We start from the raw sequence: 27,344 nt of genomic DNA, 5'->3' as shown, positions 1-27,344 counted from the left end.
AAAAACAAAATAAGGGACACATGCTTTCCCAAATGTCAGGTTCTCATAATTAATGAGTTAGTAAACTAATAAAAATATAAACAATTTTGCTGATATGTGGTTGTCATTGATTGGGTTTTTTGGTTTCTTCATTGTTTTTTAAAACCGATTGACATTTATTGAAATAAATATGAGGTTACTTGTACAGACTGCTTATTACAGCTCATAGTAAGTAGAAATGAGTTTTAGTGTTTCAAAGGTCTCTTCCTGGTCATGTCAAATTTTAATTATGTTTTAATAGTGGACTGACTAATTCAATTAAAATATATACAAGACCTAATTCCAGATGGTCCAGTGAACTGGGAATGATATATCCTTTAGGACTATGTTAAAGCTATCTATTTTCTGGAAGTAGTATGGTAGAAATTATAATTATTAAAACTCGAATGAAAGCAAATGCAGCACTAATTAAGTTACATGTTAAATAAAATAGAACTCCATGAGAATTAATTTAAAGAGAAGCAGGCACATTAGCTGTCCCGCCGTGCTTGTACATGTTTAGAGGCTGGCTGCTGAAAGTCTCACTCAAACCTGCCCATCAGCCTGTGTCCCTGAGCCCTCACAGCTCACTCCCGCTGGCACCCAGGGCACCCGATGGAAACGGGGGTGTATGGTCTGTTTTCAATGTAGGTTTTATTCTTTTTCAGGCATTCTGAGGCCAACAGATGAGGACATGATTACCACTGAAAACATAGTCAGTTACTGTCCCAAGTAGAGGGGTCATATGCAGAAGCACCAGAGTCCATCAGGAGGGACTGAGGGGAAAGCGGGGTCCATCGGGAGGGACTGAGGGGAAAATGGTCCATCAGGAGGGATTGAGGGAAAAGTGGGGACAAGACCCTTTTTATTGTGGTTTCCAGGAGAAGGAAGGGGTGGGGCAGAGTAAGCAGGTTTAAGATTGGCTTCTGGGCTGTCCCTAGTTGTCTGGTACGTGGCTCTGGGGTGATAGTGGAGATAGTGGCCTGGAAGGTGAGGGTTCTGTGAAAACCAGGTAGAGGAAGTGATCGGGACTCGACTCTGCATTGGCTTGCTTGTGTATGAAAGGCACTCACAGAGGCTAGTCATTGACAGTCTCTAAGAATGGGTTGTCTCTGGAAGGGATAACCTGGCCCCAAATGTCAGAGCCTCTGAAACAGATGGTTAACTTAATACATGACCTTCTTGTGTGCTGCCCTGTGCCCTGAGTAGAATAACAGACACAAAGGGGCCACTTGGAAAAAGCTGAAATTTCAAACTCTAATTCAGCCTTTTTACTTGTTATAAGCATTTTTTAAAAAAGATTACTGAGCTTTCTGTCTGTCCATAAAACCATCAACAGACTTTATGGAGCTGTTTTCTCAGGGGAGCTGATTGACCTTTGATCCACCTTTGCTTTCCCCAGATCTTTAGCTATCTTTTCATAGGAGTCAAGGTTTGGATGTATAAGTCTGATATTTTCACACACTTTGAGAAGCTTTTCTTTATTTCTAAACAGTGAATTCCCTCCTCCATTGGTTTCCTGCAAAGTTGCACTTCATGTTCTTTCTTTTTTTTTTTTTTTTAAGATTTTATTTATTTATTTTTTAGAGGGAGGGGAAGAGAGGGAGAAAGAGAGGGAGAGAAACACTAGTGTGTGGTTGCCTCTGGCACACCCCCTACTGGGGACCTGGCCCGAAACCCAGGCACGTGCCCTGATTGGGAAACGAACCGAACCGGGGACCCTTTGCTTCGCAGGCACTCAATCCATTGAGCCACACCAGCCACTGCGCATTTCATGTTCTTGATGTAATTCAGGCCATGCTGAGTTGTAGCTAGAGCTTTCGAATCTCACTGTCTCCCTGTGCCTTTTCACACTGTTGAGATGCCTGCTCTGGGTGGAGACTTGGATTTGAACTGCAGGTTTTTTGTGCATTTAATTTTCTTCATGTAACTTTTAAAATACTCTTTGTTTTTCTCTCTTAATGTTAAGGAAGAATTTAAGTTAGAGAATCATTGAGTTTCTTCAAATGACCTCCGACTCCTCATCCTGGTCTCTGTTTCCTGACTCAGTCTCTTTTATCTGAGCAGGCAAGTTGATCATCTTAGTGCAGTTTCAGTCTGAGATCCTAACCCGTTCTCTCCCTCATTGCACTCCTGATCCCTTTGTGTGTTGAAGTTCTCAAGCACTTCTTTCTGTTCCTGAGCTCCTTCACTCTTTTCCTTTCATTGAACATCTGAAGCAGCTGGAGGCTTTCCTGAAGCTGACTGTTGTCACCCAAACCATTTGCTGTGTCCATCGGATGTCATTCTGCAGTCTTCTGAGATGTCTTTCAGATGTTTTTGGCCTCAGTCTCCTGGGACTGGAAGAATTTTGATGACTGTGAGTGACTGTCTGTCCTTCCAGATGAGCCATCCTTATACTCCATGAAATGAAATTTTAGAGGACTTGCTTTTCTGTCCCCAGGCAAGGAGGTCTACCATGTCCCTCAGTGACAAGGAGGCCCTGTTTGCACCTTCACTGAGTGCTGCCAAACACAATTGGTGGTGTCAGAGGAGTGGTCCCACTTTTAGTGACTCAGGGGCTTTGATGGCTTCTATCCTGCATCCTGCTGCTTGCTGACGTAACCCCCTCTTCAGTCAGGGCAGACACTCTTTAAGCTAGCTCACTTTTTGGCCAAGTATGTTGGCTTTTACTGTAAAAATAATCAACTCAGCACACTCCAAAATTCAGAGGCAACTCAGACAGACTGATGCCTGTAATTCAAACTTCAGGAGGGCACTGCCCAGCTGCCACAGGACCAGCAGCACAGACGTTTGTGTGGCTGTCAGCATGCCCTTCCTGGTTCCAAGGAGCGCTGCGGCTTTGTCCCTGGCCAGTAGCTTGCAGGCCACAGCTGACTGCTTGGCACCTATGAGTGCCCTACCCCTAAACGAACCGGGACGGAATCGTTAGCAGGGCTGGAGGACCAGGTTTAATAAACTTTGCTTTGGTCACTGCACAAGTAGAAAGGGTTATAATTCATATGGCACATTTGTAGGAAGATAATAATATTGAATGCTGGGTATATCAGCGGATCTTAATAAATGTTATTTCTCTTCTGCCATTAAGTTTGGCTGTTTTTCATGGGTGTTTGCAGGGGAGCAGGGAAGAAGGTCAAGGGTAGGAAGAACCACTTCATTCTTTGTAAATGAATCCCTGAGTCAGATTTCAGGGGCCATTGGATGACGGTGGAATTACTACACAGAAGAATGTATGCAGAGTATCTGCTCTGAATGAGGAAGGTGTTTTTTGTATTTTATTCTGTGTTAAAGTAGCCGCTCTACACAAGTAGGTACCATGATTGTTTTAACCCATTTATTTCACAAGAGAAGGAAGGAAGCCCAGAGTAAATATGGATGTTTCTGGGTCATTCAACCTGCTAAGGCAGGGCCAGGTATGAGCCCAAGTATGGACAGTTTTAGAGACTGTAGCGGCCACGGGGAGAAGGACAGGTGCTTCCTTGTGTTAATTAGGAACTGATGTTCCTACCTTATTTTCTTCAGGGCTGTGTCTCTCTCACAGGTCCCCATGGGACACTCTTCCTTTTAGTACTATCTGGCAAAGAAACCCATTGTGTGAGTGGGTTCGTGTTTCTTGGTTGGAGGCCAGAGGTGGGTAGCTGGCCTCCCTTTCTACCTTCTAGTTTGCCCATCATCTTGTCTTACACATGAATGTCCTTTGGGTACCTTGAGGGATATTTCATTCAGCCATTTATTGATGGGGAAACTGAGGTCTGAAGGGTAGAATTGACTTGTCAGCATGTGTAGTGGGTTCTCGACATTTCTCTGGGAATGAAGTCTTGTCTTCTCTCCAGAGTGGCTTTAGAGTGGTATTTGGTCTTGAACCAAAATGGAGGAGCATCAGAACCTCCTGGAGTATGTAGTTCCTGCTGTATTAGAACTGGGAGGAGCAGGAATCTGTTTTCACTAAGTACCCCAATGACCTGATGCTAGGGTATACTAGGATTTGTTAGCTGCTGCATTGCGGGTACTACTGTTCTTCACTTTTTTCTTTCCAGAAGGAGAGGAGTGGACCTTGCAAAGAAAATGGCCCTCCTGCACTCATGGCTCTGTGCTTTGCAGGCTGACGACCTCTCATGTGCATATCCAGGGGCTCTGTGCTCAGGTAGATTTGGGAGGTTCTTGACCTTCCTCTGCCAGTGACCATGCCCTGGAAACTTCTACCTAGGTGGTTAGAGGATCTTTGGGTCCTGAATGGGACGGAGAGACCACACATGTTCTGGGAATTCACAGAGGTGGACAAGAGTAGATTCCTTAAGTATTAGAGCGAGAGGGGGCCTAAGATATCTTTGATAATGTGGTTCATGGAGCAGCATTACCTGAAATCTTGTTAGAAATGCAGAATCTTCAGTCTGTTGCAGAACAACTGAATGAGAACTTGGATTTTAACAAGTTACTGGTGATTTATGAATGTATTAAAGTTTAAGAAGCCCTGATCTAACCTATTAGATCTGTTGGGATAAAATTCACATATAGTACAATCCACTTATTTAAACTATACGGTTCATGTTTTTTAGTATATTTAACTAAATATATTAAAATATTACCACAACTAATTTTAGAACATTTTTGGTCATCCCAAAATAAACTCTGCACCTATCAGTAATTAACTTCCATTCTGTCCCCCTTCCCCCAGCCCTAGGCAACCACTGATCTACTTTCTAACTCTATACATTTGCCTGTCCCAGACATTCTGTATAAATGGTGTGACACACATGGCGGTCTCTTGTGATGAACTTCTTCCACTTAGCATAACATTTTCAAGGGCCGTCGACACCGCAGCATGTTTCAGAACTTCGAGCCTTTTCATTGCCCAGTGACACTTCATTATATGGATGTACCTAATTTTGTTTATTTATTCTTTAGTCGATAGACATTTGGGATGTTGCCACTTTTTGGCTATAATGAATATGTTGCTGTGAATATTCATGTACACGTTTTTGTGTGGACCTGTGTTTTCATTTTTCCTGTGTATATACACCTAGGAGTACAATTTCTGGGTCACATGGTAACTCTATGTCTGATGTTTTGAGGAACTTCCAGACTGTTCCACCAGTGTAGGAGGGTTCCAGTTTGTCCACATCCAGCACTTGTTATTGTCCGTCTTTTTGATCGGTGGTGGCAGAGTGATGGAACCTCTTCTGTGGGCCACTGTTCGCCACCCGCGGGCAACACAGAGAGCAGGGGCTTAAGGCAGGGCTGCAGCATGGCAGTGCGGCCTCGGGAGCAAACTGAAGCCTGAGGCTCAAACACCACGAGGATTCTCGGACTCTTCTCTCCTCCTCTCTGGGGATCTGCCTCATGCACTCTCTTCCCGCTAGCTTCTCTGACTCTGATCAGAGAGCTGACAGTAAGGCCATCAGAAGCTGCTGGCAACAGCTGGAGAGGCTGGTACTCTCTTTCCCTGCCTCCGATTCCACATTCCCAGGGAGGGATTGTTGGCCTGGCTAGGTGGCATGCTCACTTGGACCGGGTGGGCTCCGTGTAAGCACGGCTGCCCCCACCCTCTCCTTCCTCCACTCTGGAAGCAGCGGCTAACAGTGGAGCAGTTCCCTGAGATGGTCCACAGGTGTACACTCCTGGAAGGCCTGGGGATCAGAGGGAAGAGGAGGCTTTGGTTGCGTCAGGGCTCTACTGACAAGCCCTGTTTACCCCGACAGTGACTGCCCCAGAGAATCCTTCATCTATCTTACCAGAGGCTAGGACAGAAAGTGGGACAGGACAGACAGTGGTGGTCAGAATATGAGCACCCAGGCTGTCTGGCTCCCACCTCCAAGATCTTGGCTGATCAAGGGCACGTGAATGCCCTGAGCCTCACCATGGGCATGGGTCCAGGGCTTGGAGGGGAGGTGCCTGAGTGAGTCACAGTTCTGATCTTATCTTAGAGATTTGGTTTTCTACTCTTTACTGTCCTTTGTCTTACTAGCTTAGGTGTTCATACCCCTACCATCTGTGTAGGGCGGTGCCTATTTCTCCACATCCTTGCCTGCACTCTCTACCATCCACCATATTTGAATCTCTTATAATATGGAAACAAAATTAGCACTTTATTTTCATTTTCACTTACTTAATTTTTAATAACACAAATAAAACTGAACATCTTCTCATACGTTGACGCATTTCTTTTATCCAATGCCCTTTTCTGTGGCCCTTTTGCGTATTGACCTGTAAGGACCATTGCATTAGGTGGAACTATATGCAATAGCCATTTTGTAACCCATAATGGGTTGATGGTCTGCAGTTTCATAGGTTTTAGTACAGCATTGTAGCTGGATACAAGTTTAACATGAAAAATTAGTGAATTTCTTATGAACCAGCAACAGTCAAGTATAAAATAAAACAGAAAAAAGAGGTATCATTTAGAGCCCCATTCACAGCAAAGCAAACAGTTTTTTAAAATGCTAATCAAGTATCCAGGGGTCCAGAGACCTCTTATTCAGACTCAGCCAGCAGTTCTTATGAGCTTGCTCACTCCCAAGTCCCACTCTGGTTTACTGTCCACAATTCTGGGTGGGGCTTCGGAATCCAGGGCATCATGGGGGAGAAAAAGAATAATTTTAGATTGAAAGAAAAGTCAAAAATAGTACTAATAGTTCCTGTACACCTTTGACCCAGCTTCCCGTAATGTTAGCATATAATCATGGCACAGTTACTGAAACCAGGCAGTTATACTGGTGTGATTTTAATAACTCTACTATAGTTATTTATTTGAATTTTCCACTTCTACTACTGTCTGTCCTCTTCCTGTTGCAGGTTTCTATCCAGGATCCCACATGGCACTTCATTACCATGTTTCCTTAGTCTCCAATCTGGGACAGTCCCTTATTCTTTCCTATTCTTCAGTGAACGTCACACTTCCAGAGCGCTTACTGGTCAGTTTTGTACATGCTCCTCAATTTGGGTTTCTCTGATGTTTTTTAATGATGAGACTGAGGTTACGCATTTTTGGCAAGAATGCCACAGAAGTGACATTGTGCCCTTGCCAGTGCATCATATTAGGGGACCATGATGCTGAGCTGTCTTACTGCTTGCTGGTGATAGTAACCTTGATAATTTAGTAGTGTCTGCTAGGTTTCCTTGCTGTAAAGTTACTATTTTTCACTCTGTAATTAATAAATATTTCAGGGGAGATACTTGGACAATAGGCTGATATCTTGATTATCCTTAGTCTAGTGCTGACTGATTGTAGCATCCGTTGGTGGGTCTTGTCTGCACCAATTTTTATTTATTTCCCTCTTCTTCCTACATTTCTCAGGTGGAATGCCACTGTAAGAAAGTGCTTTCTCTTCTCTACCATTAGAGTGTGTGTGTGTGTGTGTGTGTGTGTGTACACACTTATTATATCAGTATAGACTCGTGGACATTTATTTTATTCTGTGGGTTAAAATTCAACACTATTGTGCTCTAGTTTATTGCTCAAATTATGCCAGCTGTGGTCATAAGGAACTGCTCACTTTTATTTTCCCTGCCCCAGACCTGAAAACAGTTTTTCTCTAAAAAGTCTCCAGAACATGACTGACTTTTTTACTTTTGTGCATATACACATATACTTACTATCTGCCACGAACTTATTGGCAATCCATTGTGTGGCAGACATGATGCCTAGTCCCTGACATCTGTATGTGTTTGGGAGGAGGTTAAGTGCCTCACCCAAGGTCACCCAGCGATAGGGCCTCAGGATGGGAATTGGGTCTGTTGGTGGCAGAGCCTTCTCCCTGAAGCATGCCTGTATGTGAGTGCCCTGTGTCCACAAACTTGCATACTACTGCTCATATGCAAGTGACCAGACAAATCACACATGCTGGACACAGTGTGGGCAGCATTTGCTTTCTCTGTCTGCTGTTAGGACAGGAGTGTTGGTGCCCAGCCCTCCTTTCTCTGAGGTAACGATGGCCTCCATTATGTTTTATGTGGCATTAATTATCCAGAGCAGTAACAGTTGGAAAGTAAACAACCTGTAAACCTTGGCTGGCCAGGGCAATTGCCTCCTGTTCTTGGGAACATCGTGATCTGGGCAGGAGGCCCTGCACTGGGTTCCGCTCACTGGGCAGAGCCTCTCTGCAGGAGAGCCTGGTGGGCAAAGCCCAGGGGAGGCTGGAGGGGTGGGCCGGCGGGGGCAGTGCCTGTGTCACAGCAGCCTATCCGGTATCCCCCACCTCCCTACCCCAGGGAGCCCAAGAGCCTCCCCACGTAAACCCCTTCAGGTGGAGTCATCCTTGCTTGGGGGCATGTCCCAGGCTAGCTGCCTCCTGGCTGTGTGACCTTGGATGGCCTTGGGCAGCAGACGCATTCTGTGTGTGGAGCTGTTGTGAGGGCTGGAGGAAAGTTGTGCAGCACGGAGTACAGTGGCCTGTGATGGGCCGGTTCCGTGCAGGAGAGAGCGCTTAACAGCCATCATTTGGAAGTGGTAATCATGGCTGGCACTTGTTGAGTACTTATTACATGCCAGGCTGGAGTACCATATTTTGCCATGTACACCGCGCACTTTTTCCCCCAAAAATTATTGAGGGAAAAATAAGGATGCACGTTATACATGGGAAGTACCAGAAATAATACTTTGCATCCGTTCTTGTGTTTGGTAATTATTTGTTACATAAAATTTCCTGTACCATAATATGTTAAAAAAAAATGCTAAAATTCCTTTATAATGCAAAAAACAAGTATCTAAATATAAATAAATAAAAAATTAAAATGAAAGTTGTTTTTTTTTCCTGACAGTTTGGGCCAAAGATGTGGGTGTGCATTATACATGGTAAAATATGGTACACTATCATTTATTCCTCACAGCCTTTCTGTAAGGAACAGTTTGTGGATGTAGAGAGTGACATGCAGAGAGGTTCAAGAACTTATCAGAACGTGGAAGAGTCGGGCTCAACTCTGTGCATCTGACCTGACCTCCGGTCCTCCCTCCCCGCTACCCTGCACTAAGCCACAGGCCGTGCTGAGTCTTCACCACTAACGTGGGTGCATCTGTACCCCTCTGGGCCTTGGTTTCCTCACCTCTAAAATGGGTACAGTCTTATTGCACTTGTGGGTTCTCAGGGTGATCCCCTAGAGATGCTGGGTTGCAAGGAACTCTCTACTCTGAACTCATTTGCCTGTGTTTGGTGTTCTGTTTTTTAAGCGAATACCATTTTCCCCAAGTGCCCACCTGTATGATGAGCTTTTGGGTACCGGCCTGGCACTGGAATAAAAAATACCAATCATTGTCCCTGTGGACATCTGTTACAGGCTTGGAACAGGATGAGGCACTCCCCCCATTTTGTGCTGTATTTTTTTCAAATTTATACGTAGTATATTCCTAGTTTTTAAAAAGCTGATGCTGAAGATGTATACAATTTAAAAATGAAATATTCATCTCTATCCATTGTTAGATGCATATGTTAGACTCACAAGTATAGGGGTGTATGTATAACATTTTAAAATAAAAGTGCAATCACGTTGTGTACATATTATTCAGCACTCTGTTGATGGGATAGTAAGGTCACAGGCTTTTTGTGTTTGCAATATTGTGGGTCACTGACCAATAGGCTGTGATACAATATCTCCCACCTCCAGCATGTGTGCGAGCCCATTTCCCTATCTTTGCTCCCTTGACACTTTGGCAAGCTGAGAGGTGAAACTGGAATTGAATTATTTGAATTTGACATTTCTTTGACGATTAGGGAGGTTGAGCACCTTTCACGCCCTTCTTGGTTTCGCTGACTAGTTTCCTCTCTGTTATTTGCTTTAGGGAATTTATATGAAATTCTGCCACCATCAGTTTAAGTCTGTCACATGCCAGTACTGTACAGGGCCTGGTGTGTGTGTGTGTGTGTGTGTGTGTATGCATGCATGTGTGTGTACATGTGTGCACATTGGTTTGGGTAAACTGGTAGCTGACCTTAAGAGCTTTCATCCAGTTGGGATCTATTGCTTAGCCATCATGTGAAATAGCTGAGGGGCAAAGTTGCAAGGTGCCCAGAGAAGCTGGGAGGAAGCAAGAGGTCAACAGGAAGATGGAACATCCTGCGATAATTCAAGTAAAGTTTTATTGGAACACAGCCATGTTCATTCACTCACATATTGTCTCTGGCTGCTTTCTTGTTACAGTGGTAGAGTTGAGTAGTTGTGACAGAGATCTGTGGCCCACAAAGCTGAGGATAGTTATTTTCTGGCCCTTTTCAGAGCAAGCAAGTTTGTTGATGCCTGGGCCAGGAGATGTTGGGTGTTGTGGGCTGTATGAAAGAAGAGAAGGAAACAGATTTATTGAGTACCTGCCTGGGCCAGGCACAGTGTAGAGTGCTGAATGTGTGTATTTCCTTTTGTTTTACTTGGAAAAGTTTTCTCTACTATCCCTTAGTCTCGGTGTCTTCCTTCCCCTATGTCTGTGTGTGGTGGAGGGGAAGAAGGGCAAAAGGGTGGAGGCTGCGCAAAGCCTGGGGTTGGGGTAGAGAGAAACTTCCACCCATTTGGACTGGCTTCAGGGCCCTTTGGTCAGGGTCTAAGCCATTCCCCCCCAGGTGGTGGCTGGGCTCCCCACGGAGCCTGAGTGCAGCCAAGGAACCCCCACCCCGCCCTGTGGGCCGAAGCTGGAGTGCTAAACTGGAGGGGCGGGTCACGAGGCTCAGCTGGCCACTGCTGGGGGGTGTAAGGTCTCTGACCACCCCTACTCCAGCTCCTGCCACTCCAGGTTCTGGGCTCCTCTGGTCTAGGCTGGTGGCCACCTGTGGAGGGCTAGTTTCCATCACCAAGTGCTGACCCAGGGCTCCCTCCTTGCTTTGAAAGGCCTTTAACAACCTCAGAGTAGAGGTGGGGTTAGAGATATTAGAGCGAATTGTCTTGAAGACTTTGAGGCTGTGGAAAGGCCACCACCACCTGCTGGTAGGACCCCCGCCCCCACCCCGCCACCGTGCTGTCTACCAGTGCTGGCAGGTTGGGAGGTGTACCATCGATGCCCGGTGTGCCTTCAGTTTTCTAACAACTGCCAGCATGTAAGTACCAATATTGTCCACTTTCGGAGATGTGGAAAATGATGCTCACAAGTGGAGCCATTTACCCGATAGTAAGTGCTGGGCCCAGTTGTGAGCCCAGGCTCCAAACCTGGGTGCTAGGGGTATGTGGAAGAGCATTGGTTGTTGCATATCTATGTAATTTTTATAATAATTGTTTATTTATGGTATATCATGATTTTATACATGCAGGTGTAACACACTTTAAAAAATTAAGTTTAAAAGGTGAGTTGGTTCAATAAAACTGGCTTTTTAATGTTTCAGAATGCTTTTAATTTCAGTGGCACAATTGTGGGGTGGCATGTGAATGGGTGGGGTGGATACAGTACAGTAGTGTCTTGGGATGCCCTGTACCCAGCATGTCACTGGCACATAGAGGGTAGTGGTGGGGATGCATAGTGACTGCTGAGCAATGAACCCAAGGGACCCTGCCTCTAAGGTGGGCCTGGAGAGTCAGAAACACGCAGCTATAATGCGATGCAGAAAGATAAGAGAACGAATAGTCATGCTCAACACAGTGTTTTGAACCTTATCAAATATGTTACTAATTTTTACTTTTTTTTCTAATCCTGTTACCTTTTCTTTGCCCCAGAAGCAAAACCAGTTTGTGAAATTGGTGTTTGTTTGACTCTCAGTGCACATTCTTAAATTTTTACTGTTTGCGTAGTCAGCCATAAAAATGAACGGTATTGTTTTGCGTGTTTTCAAACTTTATACAAGTAATTTAATATATATCATGATGTACTTTTTTTGTTTAATATTATGCTTCTGAGATTTCTCCATGTTGATATGCATCTTTAGAGTGTTTAAGTGCTATGTGCTATTCCATTAGCAGTGAAATAATAGAATTAACTTACCTCATTTTCTATTGCTGGATCTGTGGTTGTTGACATTTTTTCCTGTAATCAGCAGTTTGTGCTGGTCTCCCAGTGCATATCAAATGCTTCTTTAGGATTTGCCTCTAGAATTGAAATTAATTTTTTATGTATGGTGTGAGGTAGGGATTTATTTTTTCCAAATGGATAACCAGTCATCCTGCACTCTTGAAAACCTATCTTTTTTCTCACTTCCATAGATCAAGTTTCCAAGTATCTGGAAGTATCTGTGGACTCTTTGTTCCTTTCCATTGGTCTGTTTGTCCTCGTGCCAAAAGTGACATGGTTTTAGTTACTGTAACTTTCAGGGTATTTTAAATGGGTTAGGGATGTTTATTTCATGGAGACAAGTTTATCAGGAGGAAACATAGCAAACCTTATGCCACAGTATGGTAGCATAATCCACATGGACTGTTTGATTCAGAGAACTGAGGTCATGGGGCATAAAGATTTGACCCTAAAGGAAGGGGAGGGTCATATAATGAATATATTGAAATAAAATGAATATCAAGAACTTCAGGAAGAATGAAATATAGACTTCTTGAATGTTAGAACCAGAAGGACCCCTTTGAAGACATTAGACATTAGCAGGGTAGTTTGGCTTAGTGTTTAAGTCCTTGGAATGAGACAAACCCAGGTTTGATCTTCAATAAGAAACTTAATCCCTCTGAATCTGCATTTCTTCATCTATAAAAATGGGTCAATAACGGGTTTTCCTTATGGATTGTTGAGAGGACTAAGTGAACTGTAAGGAGCTTAGCACTGTCCCCATGCAGAACCAAACAGCAAGTAACTGGTTGTTACTCTGTTTCCTTGATTCTAAAACCAGCATTTGTTTTTCTTTTTCCACATTTCACAATTCTGAAATGAGAACAGGCTCTAATATGATTTTCTGTAGTGATTTGTTTTTCCTCTCAGGTAACTGCTTGGAATGCAGGAAACAGAGTATTGTGCAGACAAGAAAATGGAGTCAGTGTCTTTGAGGTCACCTGGCAAGCTGAGTTGGTCACCCTAGGACTCATCTTTACTGTTAGCCCTAAAGAGAAGGAAGGAAGGAGAAAAACACCATCTTAACGTGGGATGGCGAAGGCAGGGATGCTTTAAATGTGATAAAATGCTGTAGGCAAACTTTTTTTGCTGTGCAAATAAGTAGCTTCCAGAAAGGAGAAGTTAAGAATTATATAGAACTACAAATTTCCTCTGACCAGCAAATGGCACCCACCAGGTAGGATGTGGCAAAGAATGTGATAGGTTCTGGAAACATTTAGTTTCTGCTCCTGGCTTTGCCACTTACCAGCTATGCAAGCTTGCCCAAGTCTGGTGACCTCTCTGAGCCTCTGCTTCCTTCTCTCAGTGGGGCTCATCTTAGATGCCCCCACTGATGTGTTCTGAGACTCAGGTGACTTAATACCTGAGCAGGCTTTGCCCCTGGATAAGCAGCCGGGGGGTGAGGGCTGTTAGTTATTGTTCCCTCGAGGCACACCGCTCCCCTCCTACCCCTCCCGTGGACAGCTTTGCTGAAGAGTACTTTCTTACCCCTTCTTCCCCTCACTGTCCTAATGCTGTCCACTCTTCGAAGTCTATCTTTAATGTTATCCCCTTTCTCAAACTGTTTTTCACCGTCCCTCCTACCCATCCCAGGTGAGTTGCCCGTCCCTTAGAGGGATTTTTCAAATTGTGCATTATATTTGTGTTTTTCCTGTGCCATTTAATGTACCCCAGAAAATTGCTAACCCTTTGAGTCTTGCTTTTGTAAAGCCTCTTGTTCTAGCACAGAGCAGCATAGCAAAGATGAAATCACTTTCAAGCTTTTGCTGAGTACCTCCTGTGCATCAGGCAGTTCAGTGGTGGCAGAACAGCCTGTGCCTTCACAGAGCCCACTTTCCCTGGCCCCACCCCTGCCCCAAGATGATCCGGCCAAGCAGAGACATGCCTCCGTGCTTCAGGTTGTTTTAGCTTTCCTGTCGCTCATCGGCTGGTGTATGACCTTGAACAGTGGCTTCTGGATGGTGCTGTGCTGTGTGAGAATGGAGCTTGGGGAGGCCAGTGTGTTGGCGCCGAGGCAGGCATGGGGAGGGAGGCTGGCCATCTGTCCTGTCTGTGCTTGGGTCAGGGTGGTGCTGTGTGGCCGGGAGGAGCTCTAGCATGCAAGAGCAAGGGTTAAGGAAAGCACGTTCTGTAGGGTAGCTCCTGGGTCAGGTCTCTGCTGCTGGTGGAGGAGGCTGTGACTGGGGCCTAAAGCCCCACTTAATAAAACTGCTCTGTGTCAGACAGGAGGGGCCTGCTGGTGGGCTTTAGCTGAGCTTGCCCTGCAGAGCTTGGGGCCAGTGTTAATTGGGCCCTGGAGCGCTCTTAAACCCTAGTAACGACCACTTGGGCCGCATGCCAGAGCCTGTTACTTTCTTCCTCGGGGGAGGTGGAAGACACTGGAAAAACCAGTTAGGGTGCGAGGGGCTCCATTTTATGTTGCTGTCAAGGGAGTGTTGGCTCAGGAGCCTGGCAATGGGTGTTACAAATCTGGCTTTTTCAGAAAGTTAGAAGGGTTGGTTAGGTCAGCAAGACTCTTCTGTGAGTTGCGCCTTCTGAACTGGCAGGTGGGCAGGGCGAGAGCTTGGTATTTGCACCTCTTCCCTATGACGTGATGTGCCCAGGACATTGCCCTGACCTGGACTGTAGCGTGTTCATTAAGTGTCCAGTGGTCCTGTAAGATAGGCTGGTGAAGGCTGGGTGGAGGGTCCCACCCTCCTGAGCTATAAGTGTGCTGAGTGGGCATTTCTAGGCCCGATCAGCACCGTTTGTATCCTGGTGAGGGCTGTGGTGCTGAGCCCCCTGACGCGTGGCGCCGTGTCCGTTCTGCCGTCCCCGGGGCCTAGCATTTCACAGCATTTGGCACATAGTTGTTGCTCAGCAAATATTTGGAATGAATGATTGAATTTCATATTTTTTGTCCATTCTGTTATTCATTGTGTGTGGGGGTGGGGGAGGATGTATTTGTTTCCTGTGACTGCTTTAACAAATTACTGTGAACATGTTAACTTAAAACAATAGAGGTTTCTTCTGTCAGAGTTCTGGAGGCCAGAAGTTGGAAATCTGGTGGGCTGTGCTCCCTTGGGGGGCTTCAGAGGTGACTGTGGCCCTTGCCTCTTCCAGCTTTCGGCGGCTCCAGGCGGGCTTGGCCTGTGGCTGCGGCACGCCACCCTCCACTCCCACATTCACATGCTCCTCTTCCTTCTGTCTCCTCTGTGTGGCTCTTACAAGGACACTTGTCACTGGACTTAGGGACATTCGCGACAATCCAGGATGATCTCCTCATCTCAAGATTCTTAACTAAATTGCATTTGCAAAGACTCTTTTTTTCCAAATATAAGGTAACAGGTTCTGGAGATTAGGGTATGGACTTATTTGGGGGTGGGGGCACCATTCAGCCCACTATAAGGGGTCTTAAGAGGTCTTAGTGTTTTTGTAATCATTCCTCTTTTAGTTATTTTAAGATTGTTAGCCAATGGGTTTGTGTTGTGTCTAGTTTGTTGTTTGCATTATATATATATGTCTCTGTATATCTGTAGATGTATCTATATGTGGATATATCTGTACATATATAGAGAGAGTCTAGATTTCACTTTTTCCCCATGATTTCAGGTTCAGAAAGTCTTTCCCCCCTGACTATACAATAAGTAGTCATTCATGTTAAAAAATAACCTTGGAAAATTAACTTTCAAACCCAAAGGTAACTTGTTTTGATGTCTGCTGTGAGGTGAGGGTCTTCACTTTGAAAAAAGTAGCTAATCTTTAAATGCAAAAAAATCTAATAGACCTATACACATAAACACACACAAAAAGAGAGAGAAAATCTGCCCAGCCTGAGGCAGCGTGAGAGGTCTGGGTGTGGCTCACTGTGCCATGCTGTGGTCAGCTTCCTGGTGCCAACCCTGTCCCGGGGAAGCTGGGGGCTGGGTGCTCAGGACCTTGCTGTACTGTTTTTGTAGTTTCTTGTGAGTCTTTCATTATTTTAAGACATTTTTTAAAAACTGTGAATCAGATTTACCAATACCAATTATTAAATCATTTATTCTATTATTTATAAAACATCCTTTATTAAGTTATGATATGTGCTAGGGTGTTTTAGAGTTGTGGTTAAACTTATTTAACTCAGGTAAAATGGACATCATTTGATATATGGTCTTTCCATTTAGAAACATTGTATGCTCCATTTATTCAGACTACACTTTATTTTTCAATAAAATGTGTGTAGTTTATTCATAGATACTCTTAAGTTGTTTATTATTATGGGTGAATCTTTTAATTTCATCTGTATTCTTTAAGCAGTTTGTACTGGTTATGTGTCACCAAATAGAATCCCCGCACCCTTTCAAATACATGAAATTTTTTTAACTTCAGAAAGTGCTTTTTATTCTGCGATTAGAGACAATGTTTAACAGGCTTTTCTATTCATTTCACTAAACCTGCTCTCAGGAACTGTATGGTTAGTTTAATATAGATTTAAGTAGCTGTGTTCTTCATCCAAGTGTGTAGGGGGCATTCTTTATAAAGAAATAATACGAAGTTATGTTCCATAAATTTAATGCTAGCTATATTTTGTTGGATTCTATTTCTTTAAAAATTATAGAGGTGCTGGTTCTCCAGGGGTGCCGTGGTATGTTACCTGGGGTTCCCTTGGCCCACCCAGGCTGGGTGGACAAACAGGGCTGTCCAGTCCAGGGGGTGATTGGAGCTGGCCGTGGACTTCCTTGCCTGCTTTACTCCTTTGCCGTGAGGCCTAGGCGGGCACTGAGGAGGTTGAGAAGGCCTCTAGCTGGGTGAGCCCCAAATTTGAAAACACTCAGAAATGAGAAATGTACTGTTAACCCGCCTCTAGGTCAGTCTTACGAAATTCGACTGTTAGAGAATCGGAAACTGGGAGACTTTCAAGATCTGAACACAAAGTATGTCAAGGTAAGTGTGTAGGGTGCTGTCCCGTCCCGGTGTTGTTTGGGGTCTCAGCACTGGGGCATGCTCTAGGGGGTCAGGAAAGGCTCCCAAGGGAGAGTGGGCTCCTGTTCCCTGCAGTGTGCTGTCTGAGGGAGCAAGGACAGGCCACAGCCATGAGCACCAGGGAGGCCTGGGCAGGTGCACTGGGCTGTCTGTGTTAGCCTGGCTTTGCCACTTACTGACCTTTTCTGAACTTCTGTTTGCTCATCTGCACAGAAGGGTTTATAAATAAATCAGCCATGTATGTAAAGCACGTAGTAATCATGGGCAAAAGGGCAGTCATCATTATTCTTATGGGTAGTGTGGCTGGGGTTCTGTGGAGCAGTACACGGGCTACAGAGCCAGGACAAGGAGCTCCAGGAAGAGTGGCCTTGAAGGGTAGGGGGTGTGCCCTGGCTCAGAAGGTACAGGTGGGTTCCTCTTGGGTCCCTCTTGGCAGCCACACTCAGCCGTCTCCTTCCTGCCTCCCCTCCCAGAGCATCATCCGCGTGGTTTTCCACGACCGTCGGCTGCAGTACACAGAGCACCAGCAGCTGGAGGGCTGGCGGTGGAGCCGGCCTGGGGACCGGATCCTGGACATCGGTGAGTCTCCCCGCCAAGATGAGCCCAAGAGTCACGTGCATGTTGGGGTTCTTCCTGGACACCACCTGGGCTGTGCAGGGCATTTTAGTGTACGCCTTGTCTTGTGTGAAGCTGTGACGCCCTGCGGGAGCTGGGCACATGTGCCGCCAGGCCTACTCTCAGAGCGGTCCCTGTTTGGAGGAAAAGAAAGGCAGCTGGAAATCAAAGACCCGCTGTCAGGGAATCCAGGGAACGCTTTGCAGAAGGATCGTGCATTAATGGATTTTGATTAGTGATAAAGTAAGGGTGGGCGTCACAGGTGGGCAGTGGAAATGGAATCTTGGGGGCTCATGCAGTGGTCACAGTCCTTTATTCACGGCTGCAACCAGAAGGGTTTTGGAATTCAGAAGTTAGAATGACAGTAGGGTGTGGTGTGTAGACCCATAGCATTGGGACTCGCCTTCGCTGGGCACAATCATCTCTACGCAGCACAGTAAATGACTGTTCACGCAAAATGGCATAAAGACCAAACAGCTTTATGTCAATTCAAGTCAGGCTTTCTGCCAGAGGAGTTTCACAAAACTTAGTGTTTGAACGTTTGGCATTTCCAATGTCGTAAAAGGATTGGACCTGTGAGGGGTCGCTCCTTCAGTGCTGGGAGTGGCTGACAATTGCACTTTGTATGTGTGTGTGTACAGATATTCCACTGTCTGTTGGTATCTTGGACCCCAGGGCCAGCCCAACCCAGCTGAATGCAGTTGAGTTTTTGTGGGACCCTTCGAAGAGAGCCTCTGCGTTCATTCAGGTACGCAGGAGGGAGGTTGCTCTCCATGGGAAGCCAGAGCTTTGGGGCCTATTGTGCAGTTCCTCAGAACCAGCCCCTGGCATGGCCCTGCTGGGCTCCTCTTCCCTGTCGCAGAGGAGGAGGCTGAAGGGGGCGGAAGTGTGGAGTGTTGCATAATCAGATCTAGTGGGTCTTGGGGTTGCGAAAGGACTAGAATAATTTAGAATCCTATGTGGGGTTTGCTTATGAATATGTAGGCTTTTTATAAAATAAAGTACTTCCTAGCATAAATAATTTGAAGTAAAAAATTTTTCCATAATAGTTTCTGTTATTAAATTAATTATTTAATGGTCAAGTCCCTGGTATAGGTCCAGCCTTAGGGTAAACATAACTGAAGATTGAGCTGGCTGAGGGCATAGCCACATGCTGTGCTTCAAGGTTTACCCCTGGCTCCCTCACTCTCCTGTGTCCCCTTCGTGAGCATCTTATCAATCAGTTAACAAATATAAAGCCATTACCTCATTGCCCTGTTTGTAATAATCACTCAGTGAAAGTTAATGATCTTTTCTTCAAAACTATAAAATACTGTATTTTAAAATTATTATTGCGATATTATTGTATTATAATATGTATTGTATTATTTAAACAATATTATAACAATAAGTATACATCAAGTGCCTTCTATGTAGCAAGTACTTACAGAAACACAGAAATGGTTCCAGCCTCCTCTTCTGGCCTGGCCCATGGAACCTGAATGCCGGGCTGTTCGGGATGCTGCAGTGGGCCCCCTGCTCTGCAGTCTATAGCATTTGCCAGTGGAGGTCTCTGGGCAAGGAGTGAGGGTGTGGCTCTTGGGATCAGTGGGCCTGGAGCAATGGCAGGGACTTAGCTGGTCAGGTGGGGCCTCTGAGGTCAAGGGACAAAGGTGGGAGGGCATGTCCTTTGTGGACAGGTGATGGGGAGACCATCTGCCCGACAGAGTAGGTAGCATTGGGGAGAGCAGGGAGGTTGAGTCAGGTGTGCACTTGACCGGGCAGGATGGGAGCCTCCATTTGGAGAGGAGCCCTTGGGGGTCCAGAGCCCGACCTTGCCCCCGTCTCACTACCGGCCCCATGTTTCTCCTCTCAGGTGCACTGTATCAGCACAGAGTTCACCCCAAGGAAGCACGGGGGTGAGAAGGGAGTGCCTTTTCGAGTGCAGATTGATACGTTTAAGCAGAATGAGAATGGGGAGTACGCAGAGCACTTGCACTCTGCCAGCTGCCAGATCAAGGTGTTCAAGGTAGGATGGCCTCACCACGCCCGCCAGCAGTCCATGCCCATGCGTCTGCCTGCACTCACCTCACTGCAGAGTGACACAGAAACATGCTTACAGTTCCACGTGCAGGCCCAGCAGGGAGCTGGGCGTCCCCTGGCCTGGGCTCTGCCTGTGCTCCTGCGTGACCTGGGATGCTGGGCCTGCTTCTGTGGGGTCCTCAGCTTTCACCATCACACGTGTCACAGTGCTCCTATCTACTTTATAAGAATATTGGAGTTGCAAATTTTTAAATTTTGTTTTCCTACCAAGAAAACATTGGGACTTTCCTCACAAGGAAAGACAGGACTGTGCCATTTATCTCTCTAGCATCTTCTGCGGAGCCTGGTGCGCAGTGAGCACTTGGCAGTGATTTGAAGAATATGCCAATCCCAGCAGCTGCAGGAGAAGCAGAGCCAAAGCAGATGGGTCTGCATGTAGGAGACACCCAGCCCAGCTGCCGGCTCGTGTGCACTTGTGGATCTGGTGCCGCGGCCATGGGCATGGGATCCCAGCCCGGGCTGGGCTGTCTGTGATGCCGCCTGGGTGGGAGGGCAAGGTGGGGCAGGAATGTGGGTTTGTCTTTTCTGCCAGAGCGGCAGTCCCCTTCAGAAACCTGCTTGAGGATTCGGAGGCCCTGGAGTTGGCCTCTAAAGGAAGCTGAGCTTCCTCATTCTGTCTTCTGTTGCTGCTGTAACAAATTACCATGTGTCTAGTGGCTCAAAACTACATACATTTATCGACTTTCAGTGGTGGAGCTCAGAAGTCTGAAATGGGTCTCACTGGGCTAATGGCAAGGTGTTAGCAGGGTTCATTTCTCCTGGAGGCTCTGGGGGAGAACCCTTCCCGGCCTTTCCAGCTTCTCCAGCCTCAGCATTCCTTGGCTCGTGGCCCCTCCTCCATCAGAGCCAGCAAGAGGGGACTAGTTCTCATACTGTGTCACTCTGACCTCCTGTTCTCCCTCCCTCCTTCACTTTTAAGGGCTCTGTGATTACATTGGGCCCCCTGGGATGATCCGGAATCATCTTCCTATTTTAATCTCACACTATTATCTCAATTCCATGCAAACTTACTCCTTTTGACATCCTTACAGGTCCTGAGGATTAGGACTAGTTCTCTGCCAACCACGGTGCAGTGGGCAGTGTAGTCTCCAGTCTTACTGCCTGCTCCAGGGGCTCATGATTCTGGTTCACTGTGGGCATCTCCACAAGTGCACTGCTGTGGTCTTTCTCGGTGCTCTAGGAGCACCTCTGTCCCTTCATATACGGACCACACCCGCCCTCAGATGGTGGGTCATGTCCTCATCTGGGCGTGTCCAGTGGAACCCATGGCTCTCACAGTGTGTGCCCTGTAGCTTAGACTATGCTGGGCAGTAAGAGAGAGAAACAAGGTGGGGCCTCTATGCCCATGGAGCACCCAGTCCTTCCCATGGTCCCCCACGAGCTCCCCTTTCTGCACCTTGAGGCAGAAGCTCAGCAGAGAGGGCCCTGCCCACCAGGATCCTTGACCACACACAAGGTGTCATTTCAGGAACTGGGCTAGAAGCTGCCATGTCTGAGTGGCCCAAGGAAGGTCTTGGCATCTGCAGGGGAGTAGGAGCCCCTGTCACCAAAACTGGCCCCTCAGAATGCCTGAGGGGGCCCGGCGCCTATCCGCCCCTGCTCGTTCATGGAAGTGGTTCAGACAGGTGTTTGCAAGTGCCAGGAGGGGTCGGCCAAACCTTCTGTCACTCACCTATCCCTGGTCACCTCAGTTCCTGGGAAGCCTCTGGCTTCTTGGAATCATGCCCTGGGGCTCTGTATGGGATAACAAGGCCTCTGAAAGGGAAGACAGGGCCCCTTTCTGACCAGTAGCTCCCAGTAGGTGTCACTAATGCTGAGTGCCATCTCCCCACTCCCTCACCCCCGCCCCTGGGCAGGCTCAGCCCGTACTAATGCCGCCTTGCTTTGTGTCTTCTAGACATCTTCTCAGGAACAGGCATATGGAGGTGGAGCAGAGTGATAGGGGTTTGGAGGCCACATGCCTGGCTCTCCCACTGAACACTGGATCTGCCATTTACGTCCCCAAGTGACCCCCCCTGCAAACCTGCCTCTGTCCAGCATGGGCATTACTCTGAGCACTGCTCCCTAAAATCCCTTGAGCTGGGAGCCAAAAGCTGTGCCTGAGGAAGGTGCACGCAGGATGGCAATTCCCGAAGGTGCCGTTGAGCTTGAGAATGAATTTTGTTCACTGACTGCCCGCCATATGTGGTCTGCTGTGTGCATAGTAACTGCCCAGTCCTGGGGCTGAACTTGCCAACCTCACTGCGAACTCCTAGGAGGAGAGAGTCCAGAAGGCTCCCATCAGCTGGCCTGCTGGGGCCAGCCCGGTGGTGGTGCATACCTGGGCTCTTGCGTCAGGATTTTTGACCAGGTCAGCACTTGATTCTTCTCCAGTCTTAATGAAACACTTGAGCCTCAGTTTCCTCACCTGTAAATGAGGGAAATAATAGTACCTGTGAGGTGTGGCCACCGGTAAGTTCCTCAGGCTTGCCGGCACCCAGGATAGGCTCTGTCAGGGCAGAGGCCTCACCCTTCAGGTGGACTGTGAACCTTGAGTGGCAGGAGTCCTGGGGTAGGGGCATTGGAGGCCTTCATGACGTGTCTGGGAACTCACAGCCTGAACGAGCAGGCCAAACCCTGACCATCAGCTTCTAGCTCTTCCTTTTCCCTCCATTCTCCACAGGTTACCCTAGGAGTGCATTGGAATCTGTCGTGACTCCTAAGAGTTCCTTTCTATAAGCAGGTGGTCATTGGTAAAGATCTTTTCCAGCATTCCTCCATAAATTGTCTAGTGGCAGGATCCCTGCCTTAAAGATGGGAAGAGTTCCAGAAAGGAGGGCTGTGTGTTCGATGTCTGGGAAGTGAGGGAGATGCTCTCCTACTCACAAGAGCCTGCCTGGGCTTTTGCAGGCTTTGGGGACCACCGTTCAGCCCCGGATCTTTCCCTGATAGCCATCTCTGCCTGTTTTGGACTAATTGGACTGCTGTGCTCTGCATTTGTAGCCGAAGGGAGCAGACCGGAAACAAAAGACTGACCGGGAGAAGATGGAGAAGAGGACCGCCCAAGAGAAAGAAAAGTACCAGCCGTCCTATGAAACCACCATTCTCACTGAGGTGAGCCGGCCAGGGTGCTGTCAGGTTAGATTCTTCGGAAATTGCCCACCTTGAGTGAATGCTGCTTTTGAGAGCGTCCATTAAACTGTGGTGTGTTCTTGGGTTTGGAGCTGTGTTCATCTTACAAGGCCCAGTGGCCAGGATGATGTTGCAGAAATAACTTCTAGCTCTCTGCTGCCATTTGCACTTTTCAAAATCAGGGTATTTTTATTTAAAATAGGTAATAGGTCCAAAATTAAAAAGGTAAAAGAGAATGTACATTAGAAAATATCTCTCCCAACACAGTTTCAGCGCCTCGGTTTTTCTCCCCAGGGCAGCCAGCAAGCATCTCTGCTTCCTCCTGTATCTCACCTGGCTTTCTCTGCCAGTGAATCCAATTCATACACATGTTTTTACACAAAGAGTGTACACAGACATACTGTTCTGCAACTTGCTTTTATTATTTAATAGCATATCTTGGCATCTGTTCCCTATCTGTTCATAAAGTGCTTTTTAGTTCTTTTATCCAACTGTTATTTTTATCCAGCTGCATTGTCTTTGTCGTGTGATGGACATTTGGTTGTTTCCAGCTCTTGACTTCAGACCAAGTGCATGAGAAATTCTGCACATGGGTAGGAGGTCTGCAGGCTTCCATTCTCAGAGTGGGATTGCTGGGTCAGAGGGTGTGAGCCTTTGCTATTTTGCTGTTTGAATAGATATCAGAAAGCATTTTCTCTTAATCCTGATAGTATCAGACTGCTGCAACCCTCCTTCTGTTTAGGGTACTTCTGAGGTGCTCACTGTCACAGGCCCGTTCTCCTGTCACTGGTCACTGCTGGTGCCACCTCTTTTATTACTGTGCTCTGTTTCTTTTTTTTTTAAACAACTGTCCCCTGCTGAGTTCTGCAATCAGGCCAGCTCATAGGTGTTGGTGTTTGTTTACTGAATAAGTTGACTTAATTCAGAAGGCCCACCACAGATCTGGAAGGCTCAGCAGTGACCATGGTGGGTTAAGGCTGTGTTAAGGGTGAGGCACAGGCACAGAGCGTCTCAGAGGACAGTGGCTCAGACCTGGCTGACGGGCTGTGTGTACGTGTGCATGTGTACCTGTAGTAAGTCATGTGCAGAAGAGTATTTGCAACAAGACAGTGTGGAAGCTAATTTTGTGGTAGAGACAGATGTATACTGGCATTTTTACCTGAGGATAAGAGTGGCCAGAAAATCCACTCCCTACCCCACCCCACTCCCAACCCAGTGCTAGATTAGAGCTCAGACCAAGGAGTGTTTTCCCAGGCATGGTTCCTGCCTGGGTTGCTGGTGACACCCCTCATCCCTGCCCTGCACCCCAGATTGTCCCCCATGTTCTCCTTGTCCTTCCCGGGCTTGGCCTCTGTCAGCCTCTCCACTCTGACTCCCCCGTGACATCCTCAGTGGAGGAGAGGGGCATGTGCTCCATGCAAGGGCCATCCAGGCCCTGTCACAGCGTGGCAAGGTTGGTTGAAATGTCTATCTGGCCCATGACCTTGTGAGGTAATAGCTCCCCTTGTATCACTCAACAGCCTTCTTCCTCTGGGATTTGCACCAACAGATTCCAACCCACACTCACACCAGAGGTAAACATTTACCAGCCCCGTGTTCAGTAGGTGACAGTAAATCTTTAGGAATGCTTTCCATGGGCCCTTTCCAAAGATGTGTAATCACAGGGAAGGCAGGAAATGAATGCTGTGTCCACTGGCCACCCCCATCAGGCCACACCGTGTCTGCTTTCCTTGGGACATTCTCACATGTGCTCATTTTTGGCATCTGCACAAGAAGTTCTTTGAGGTCGAACGTGACCTCTTCATGTTCTGTGTCCCCCTTAGCTCGTGGAGGGAGCCTGCAGTGTCCTAAACATTCACAGGACTGTGTTGCAGAGGGGCTGCTCTTGGTGATTGTGCAAGACCATCAGCAGATTCTGTTTCAAAATAGTACAGGTTTTAACACTGGCCTTCACTGACGATTTTTTGTTTGGAAGTTGTCTGTGGTCCACTGCTCCCTACTTCGTGCATTTACACCCATTTGTCTGCACCAGGAAAACCTGCTTATGGGCAACTTCCCCATTTTTATTCTTCTTTCTTTTCTTGTGGGCAGAGGAATCATGTGACCAATGATGTTTCCCTCTTTGATTTGACTGCTAGGAAGCTCACAGAGACACATGTCACACTTTGCTTGCTCTGGGGATGACCTATTGAGCGTTTGGTCTCCCCTGCTGTATTTGATTCTTTGGTGTGGCCCTAATAACCCACATTCCTGGCTCGTGTGACCATTGCGTAGATGCTGGGTTGAATATAGAAGGGTCAGCGGCTTTACATGTCAGCTTCAGCTGATGCTTGCTTGCTATGGCTCTCGGCGCCTGGGGCTAGCACCTCAGCAGGTCCAGCTCCTCCTGAGGGCCACTGCCCTCAGGTCACTACTGCCCTGTGCTCTCTTCCCACAGTGTTCTCCGTGGCCGGACATGGCCTACCAGGTGAACAGCGCCCCATCCCCAAGCTACAACGGCTCTCCAAACAGCTTCGGTCTCGGTGAAGGGTATGTGTGACCTTTTTCTCTTTGGACTCTGGAATGATGATGGGTGTGGATTCATTTCCTGGTCTTCCTCTCTGTGTCTTCTCTCCTTTTGTAGCCTGGTTCAATTCGAGTTTCAGGGTGGCTAACTGGTATTGCATTCACAACTATTTTGATCATTTTTACAGGTTTTTGTGTTTAGATGCACTTCTATAAATGTTGTCTGGTAGGGCAGCAGCTGATAACTGACCCTAACCCCCTTCTGGTAAAGGTGGAAGATGGCCTACTGGGCATTGGGTCAGTGTCATGAGATGGCCTGTAAGCACCCCTAGGCAAAATGACCTGCTTCCTAGGCAGGTGTGGCCTTTGGCGGCAGATACTTGGGTAACCAGTGGTCGCAAGGACCTTGGATATTTTGGTAGCCCTTGTGCACATTCACTGAGTAGTGTGGGTCAGCTCAGTGTCCTCTCTTCCGGGTTTCAGGGCTTGTAACACAGAAGAGGCCTCACTGCTAGTCACCTAGCCCTGCAACTGCACACGCTGTCCTGCCTCCAAGGTGACAGGAGTGCAGGAGCTGATGGGCAGCTGTCCAGCTTGTCCCAGGCTGCATGTTGCATGGCCCACAGCATCACCGTGGCAGCTTTGCATGTCCTGCTCATGGGGGTGGGGGGAGGTAGGAAGAACGCCATAGGGGCTTAGCACATGAGTGTGCGGGCTCCCAGAAGCCCATGCTTGGCAGACAGAGAAATCGACTAATGGGAAAGCAAGGCAGGCACTCTATTTACTGAGTGAGGAGAGTCCTCCCTGAGAGGCGGGTGACAGAAGACATGTGTCTTTAGATTCAGGAAAACCTAGCATTAGGTCTATACATTCTGGATGGTAAGTTCCTTAGTCATCCTCAGCCTCAGTTTCCCCACTATAAAGGGTGTAAGAATTTCCTGCAGGGTCAGTGCGATGTATGCAAAATACTTGACGTTCTATGGACACCTGAGGAAGTGCAGCTGTTGACTGACAACTGGTCTAAGTATCATTGTGCGAGGGTCCTTTTGTTTATTACTGTGGCAAAATAGATATAATAGAAAATTTACCATTGTACATTTTAGTGTATAGTTCAGTGTATGAAGTATGTTCAGGTTGTACCATCACACTGTCCACGTGGGAGGTCATCTTTAAATATCTTTACCTCTGGAGAATGAGGTTTTGGGGAGAGAACTGAGACAGTAGCCGGCGGGATCTCAGTGCTGACTCATCCCCCACACGGCAGCAGCCATCTTGCTCAGGCAGAGACCACTCCCCCTGAGCGGCACCAGCATCAGAGGACCCAATAGACCCACCCCCAGGTGGGATTCCATTCCCTGTCACTATGCTGTCTAAGTTGCCTGCTGAATACAGTGTGGCAACCACAGATAGTAGATCCCTGGATAAAGGGGCGCAGAGTGGTCTGGAGACACTTGAGAAGAGACTGGGGACAGAGGCTTTGGGGAGAGAACTGAGAACTGAGAGAGTGGCTAGTGGGAGAAGTGCTGACTCCTCCCCCATATGGCAGCAGCCATCTTGCTCAGGCAGAGACCAGTCCCCTGAGTGCCAGCAGAAGAAGAGGACCAAATAAACCTCCCTCCAGGAGGGACTCCACCCAACCCTTAGCAGTCTAAGCAAGCCTGCTGAGTGCAGAATGACTAGATTAACAGCTGAAGGAGACAGCCACAGACAGTAGATTCCTGGAGGTTTCCAACAGAGTGCCTAAAGTCAGACAGGGTCAACATCTGACATCATCAGAGGCAGATCCAGAAAGTAAAAACAGAGGTGTCTTACACCATAGAGGTTCACAGCACAAAGTCAGGAAGTCAAGGCTGATAATTGAAAAAGCAGAAGCAAAAAAGAAGAGTCTCACAAATAATGGGAAGAAAAAGAAACACCCCCAGTCGAAGGGAAAGGAGGAATCCCCACAAAGAGAAATAAATGAAATAGAGGCAAGTAAACTATCAGATATTGAGTTCAAAACAGTGGTTCTAAGGAAGCTGAATGAGCTCAGTGAGCTCAGAGAGAATTACAAAAACTACGGGGAAACTATGAGGAACTTACTGCAAATTATGTCAGCATTAGAAAGGACATAGAA

General features: G+C 47.1%; 1 protein-coding gene across 1 annotated transcript in view; it reads left to right on the top strand.

Annotated features, from left to right (window-relative positions):
- The window catches only part of TFCP2L1 (transcription factor CP2 like 1), a 54,479-nt gene that overhangs the window by 12,655 nt on the left and 14,480 nt on the right, over positions 1 to 27,344 (top strand). The window contains exons 3-8 of the mRNA XM_054574942.1: positions 16,800 to 16,876; positions 17,389 to 17,494; positions 18,172 to 18,278; positions 19,386 to 19,538; positions 22,595 to 22,705; positions 25,161 to 25,252. Of these exons, the coding sequence (XP_054430917.1) occupies positions 16,800 to 16,876; positions 17,389 to 17,494; positions 18,172 to 18,278; positions 19,386 to 19,538; positions 22,595 to 22,705; positions 25,161 to 25,252 (646 nt within the window). The remainder of the gene's footprint in view (positions 1 to 16,799; positions 16,877 to 17,388; positions 17,495 to 18,171; positions 18,279 to 19,385; positions 19,539 to 22,594; positions 22,706 to 25,160; positions 25,253 to 27,344) is intronic.

Source organism: Pteronotus mesoamericanus, unplaced genomic scaffold (assembly GCF_021234165.1).
Source record: "Pteronotus mesoamericanus isolate MK-2021 breed Mesoamerican mustached bat unplaced genomic scaffold, CSHL_Meso_final contig_27, whole genome shotgun sequence".
Classification (NCBI taxonomy): Eukaryota; Metazoa; Chordata; class Mammalia; order Chiroptera; family Mormoopidae; genus Pteronotus; species Pteronotus mesoamericanus.
Note: the sequence above shows the minus strand (reverse complement) of the source record. Positions and strands in the feature narration are given on the sequence as shown.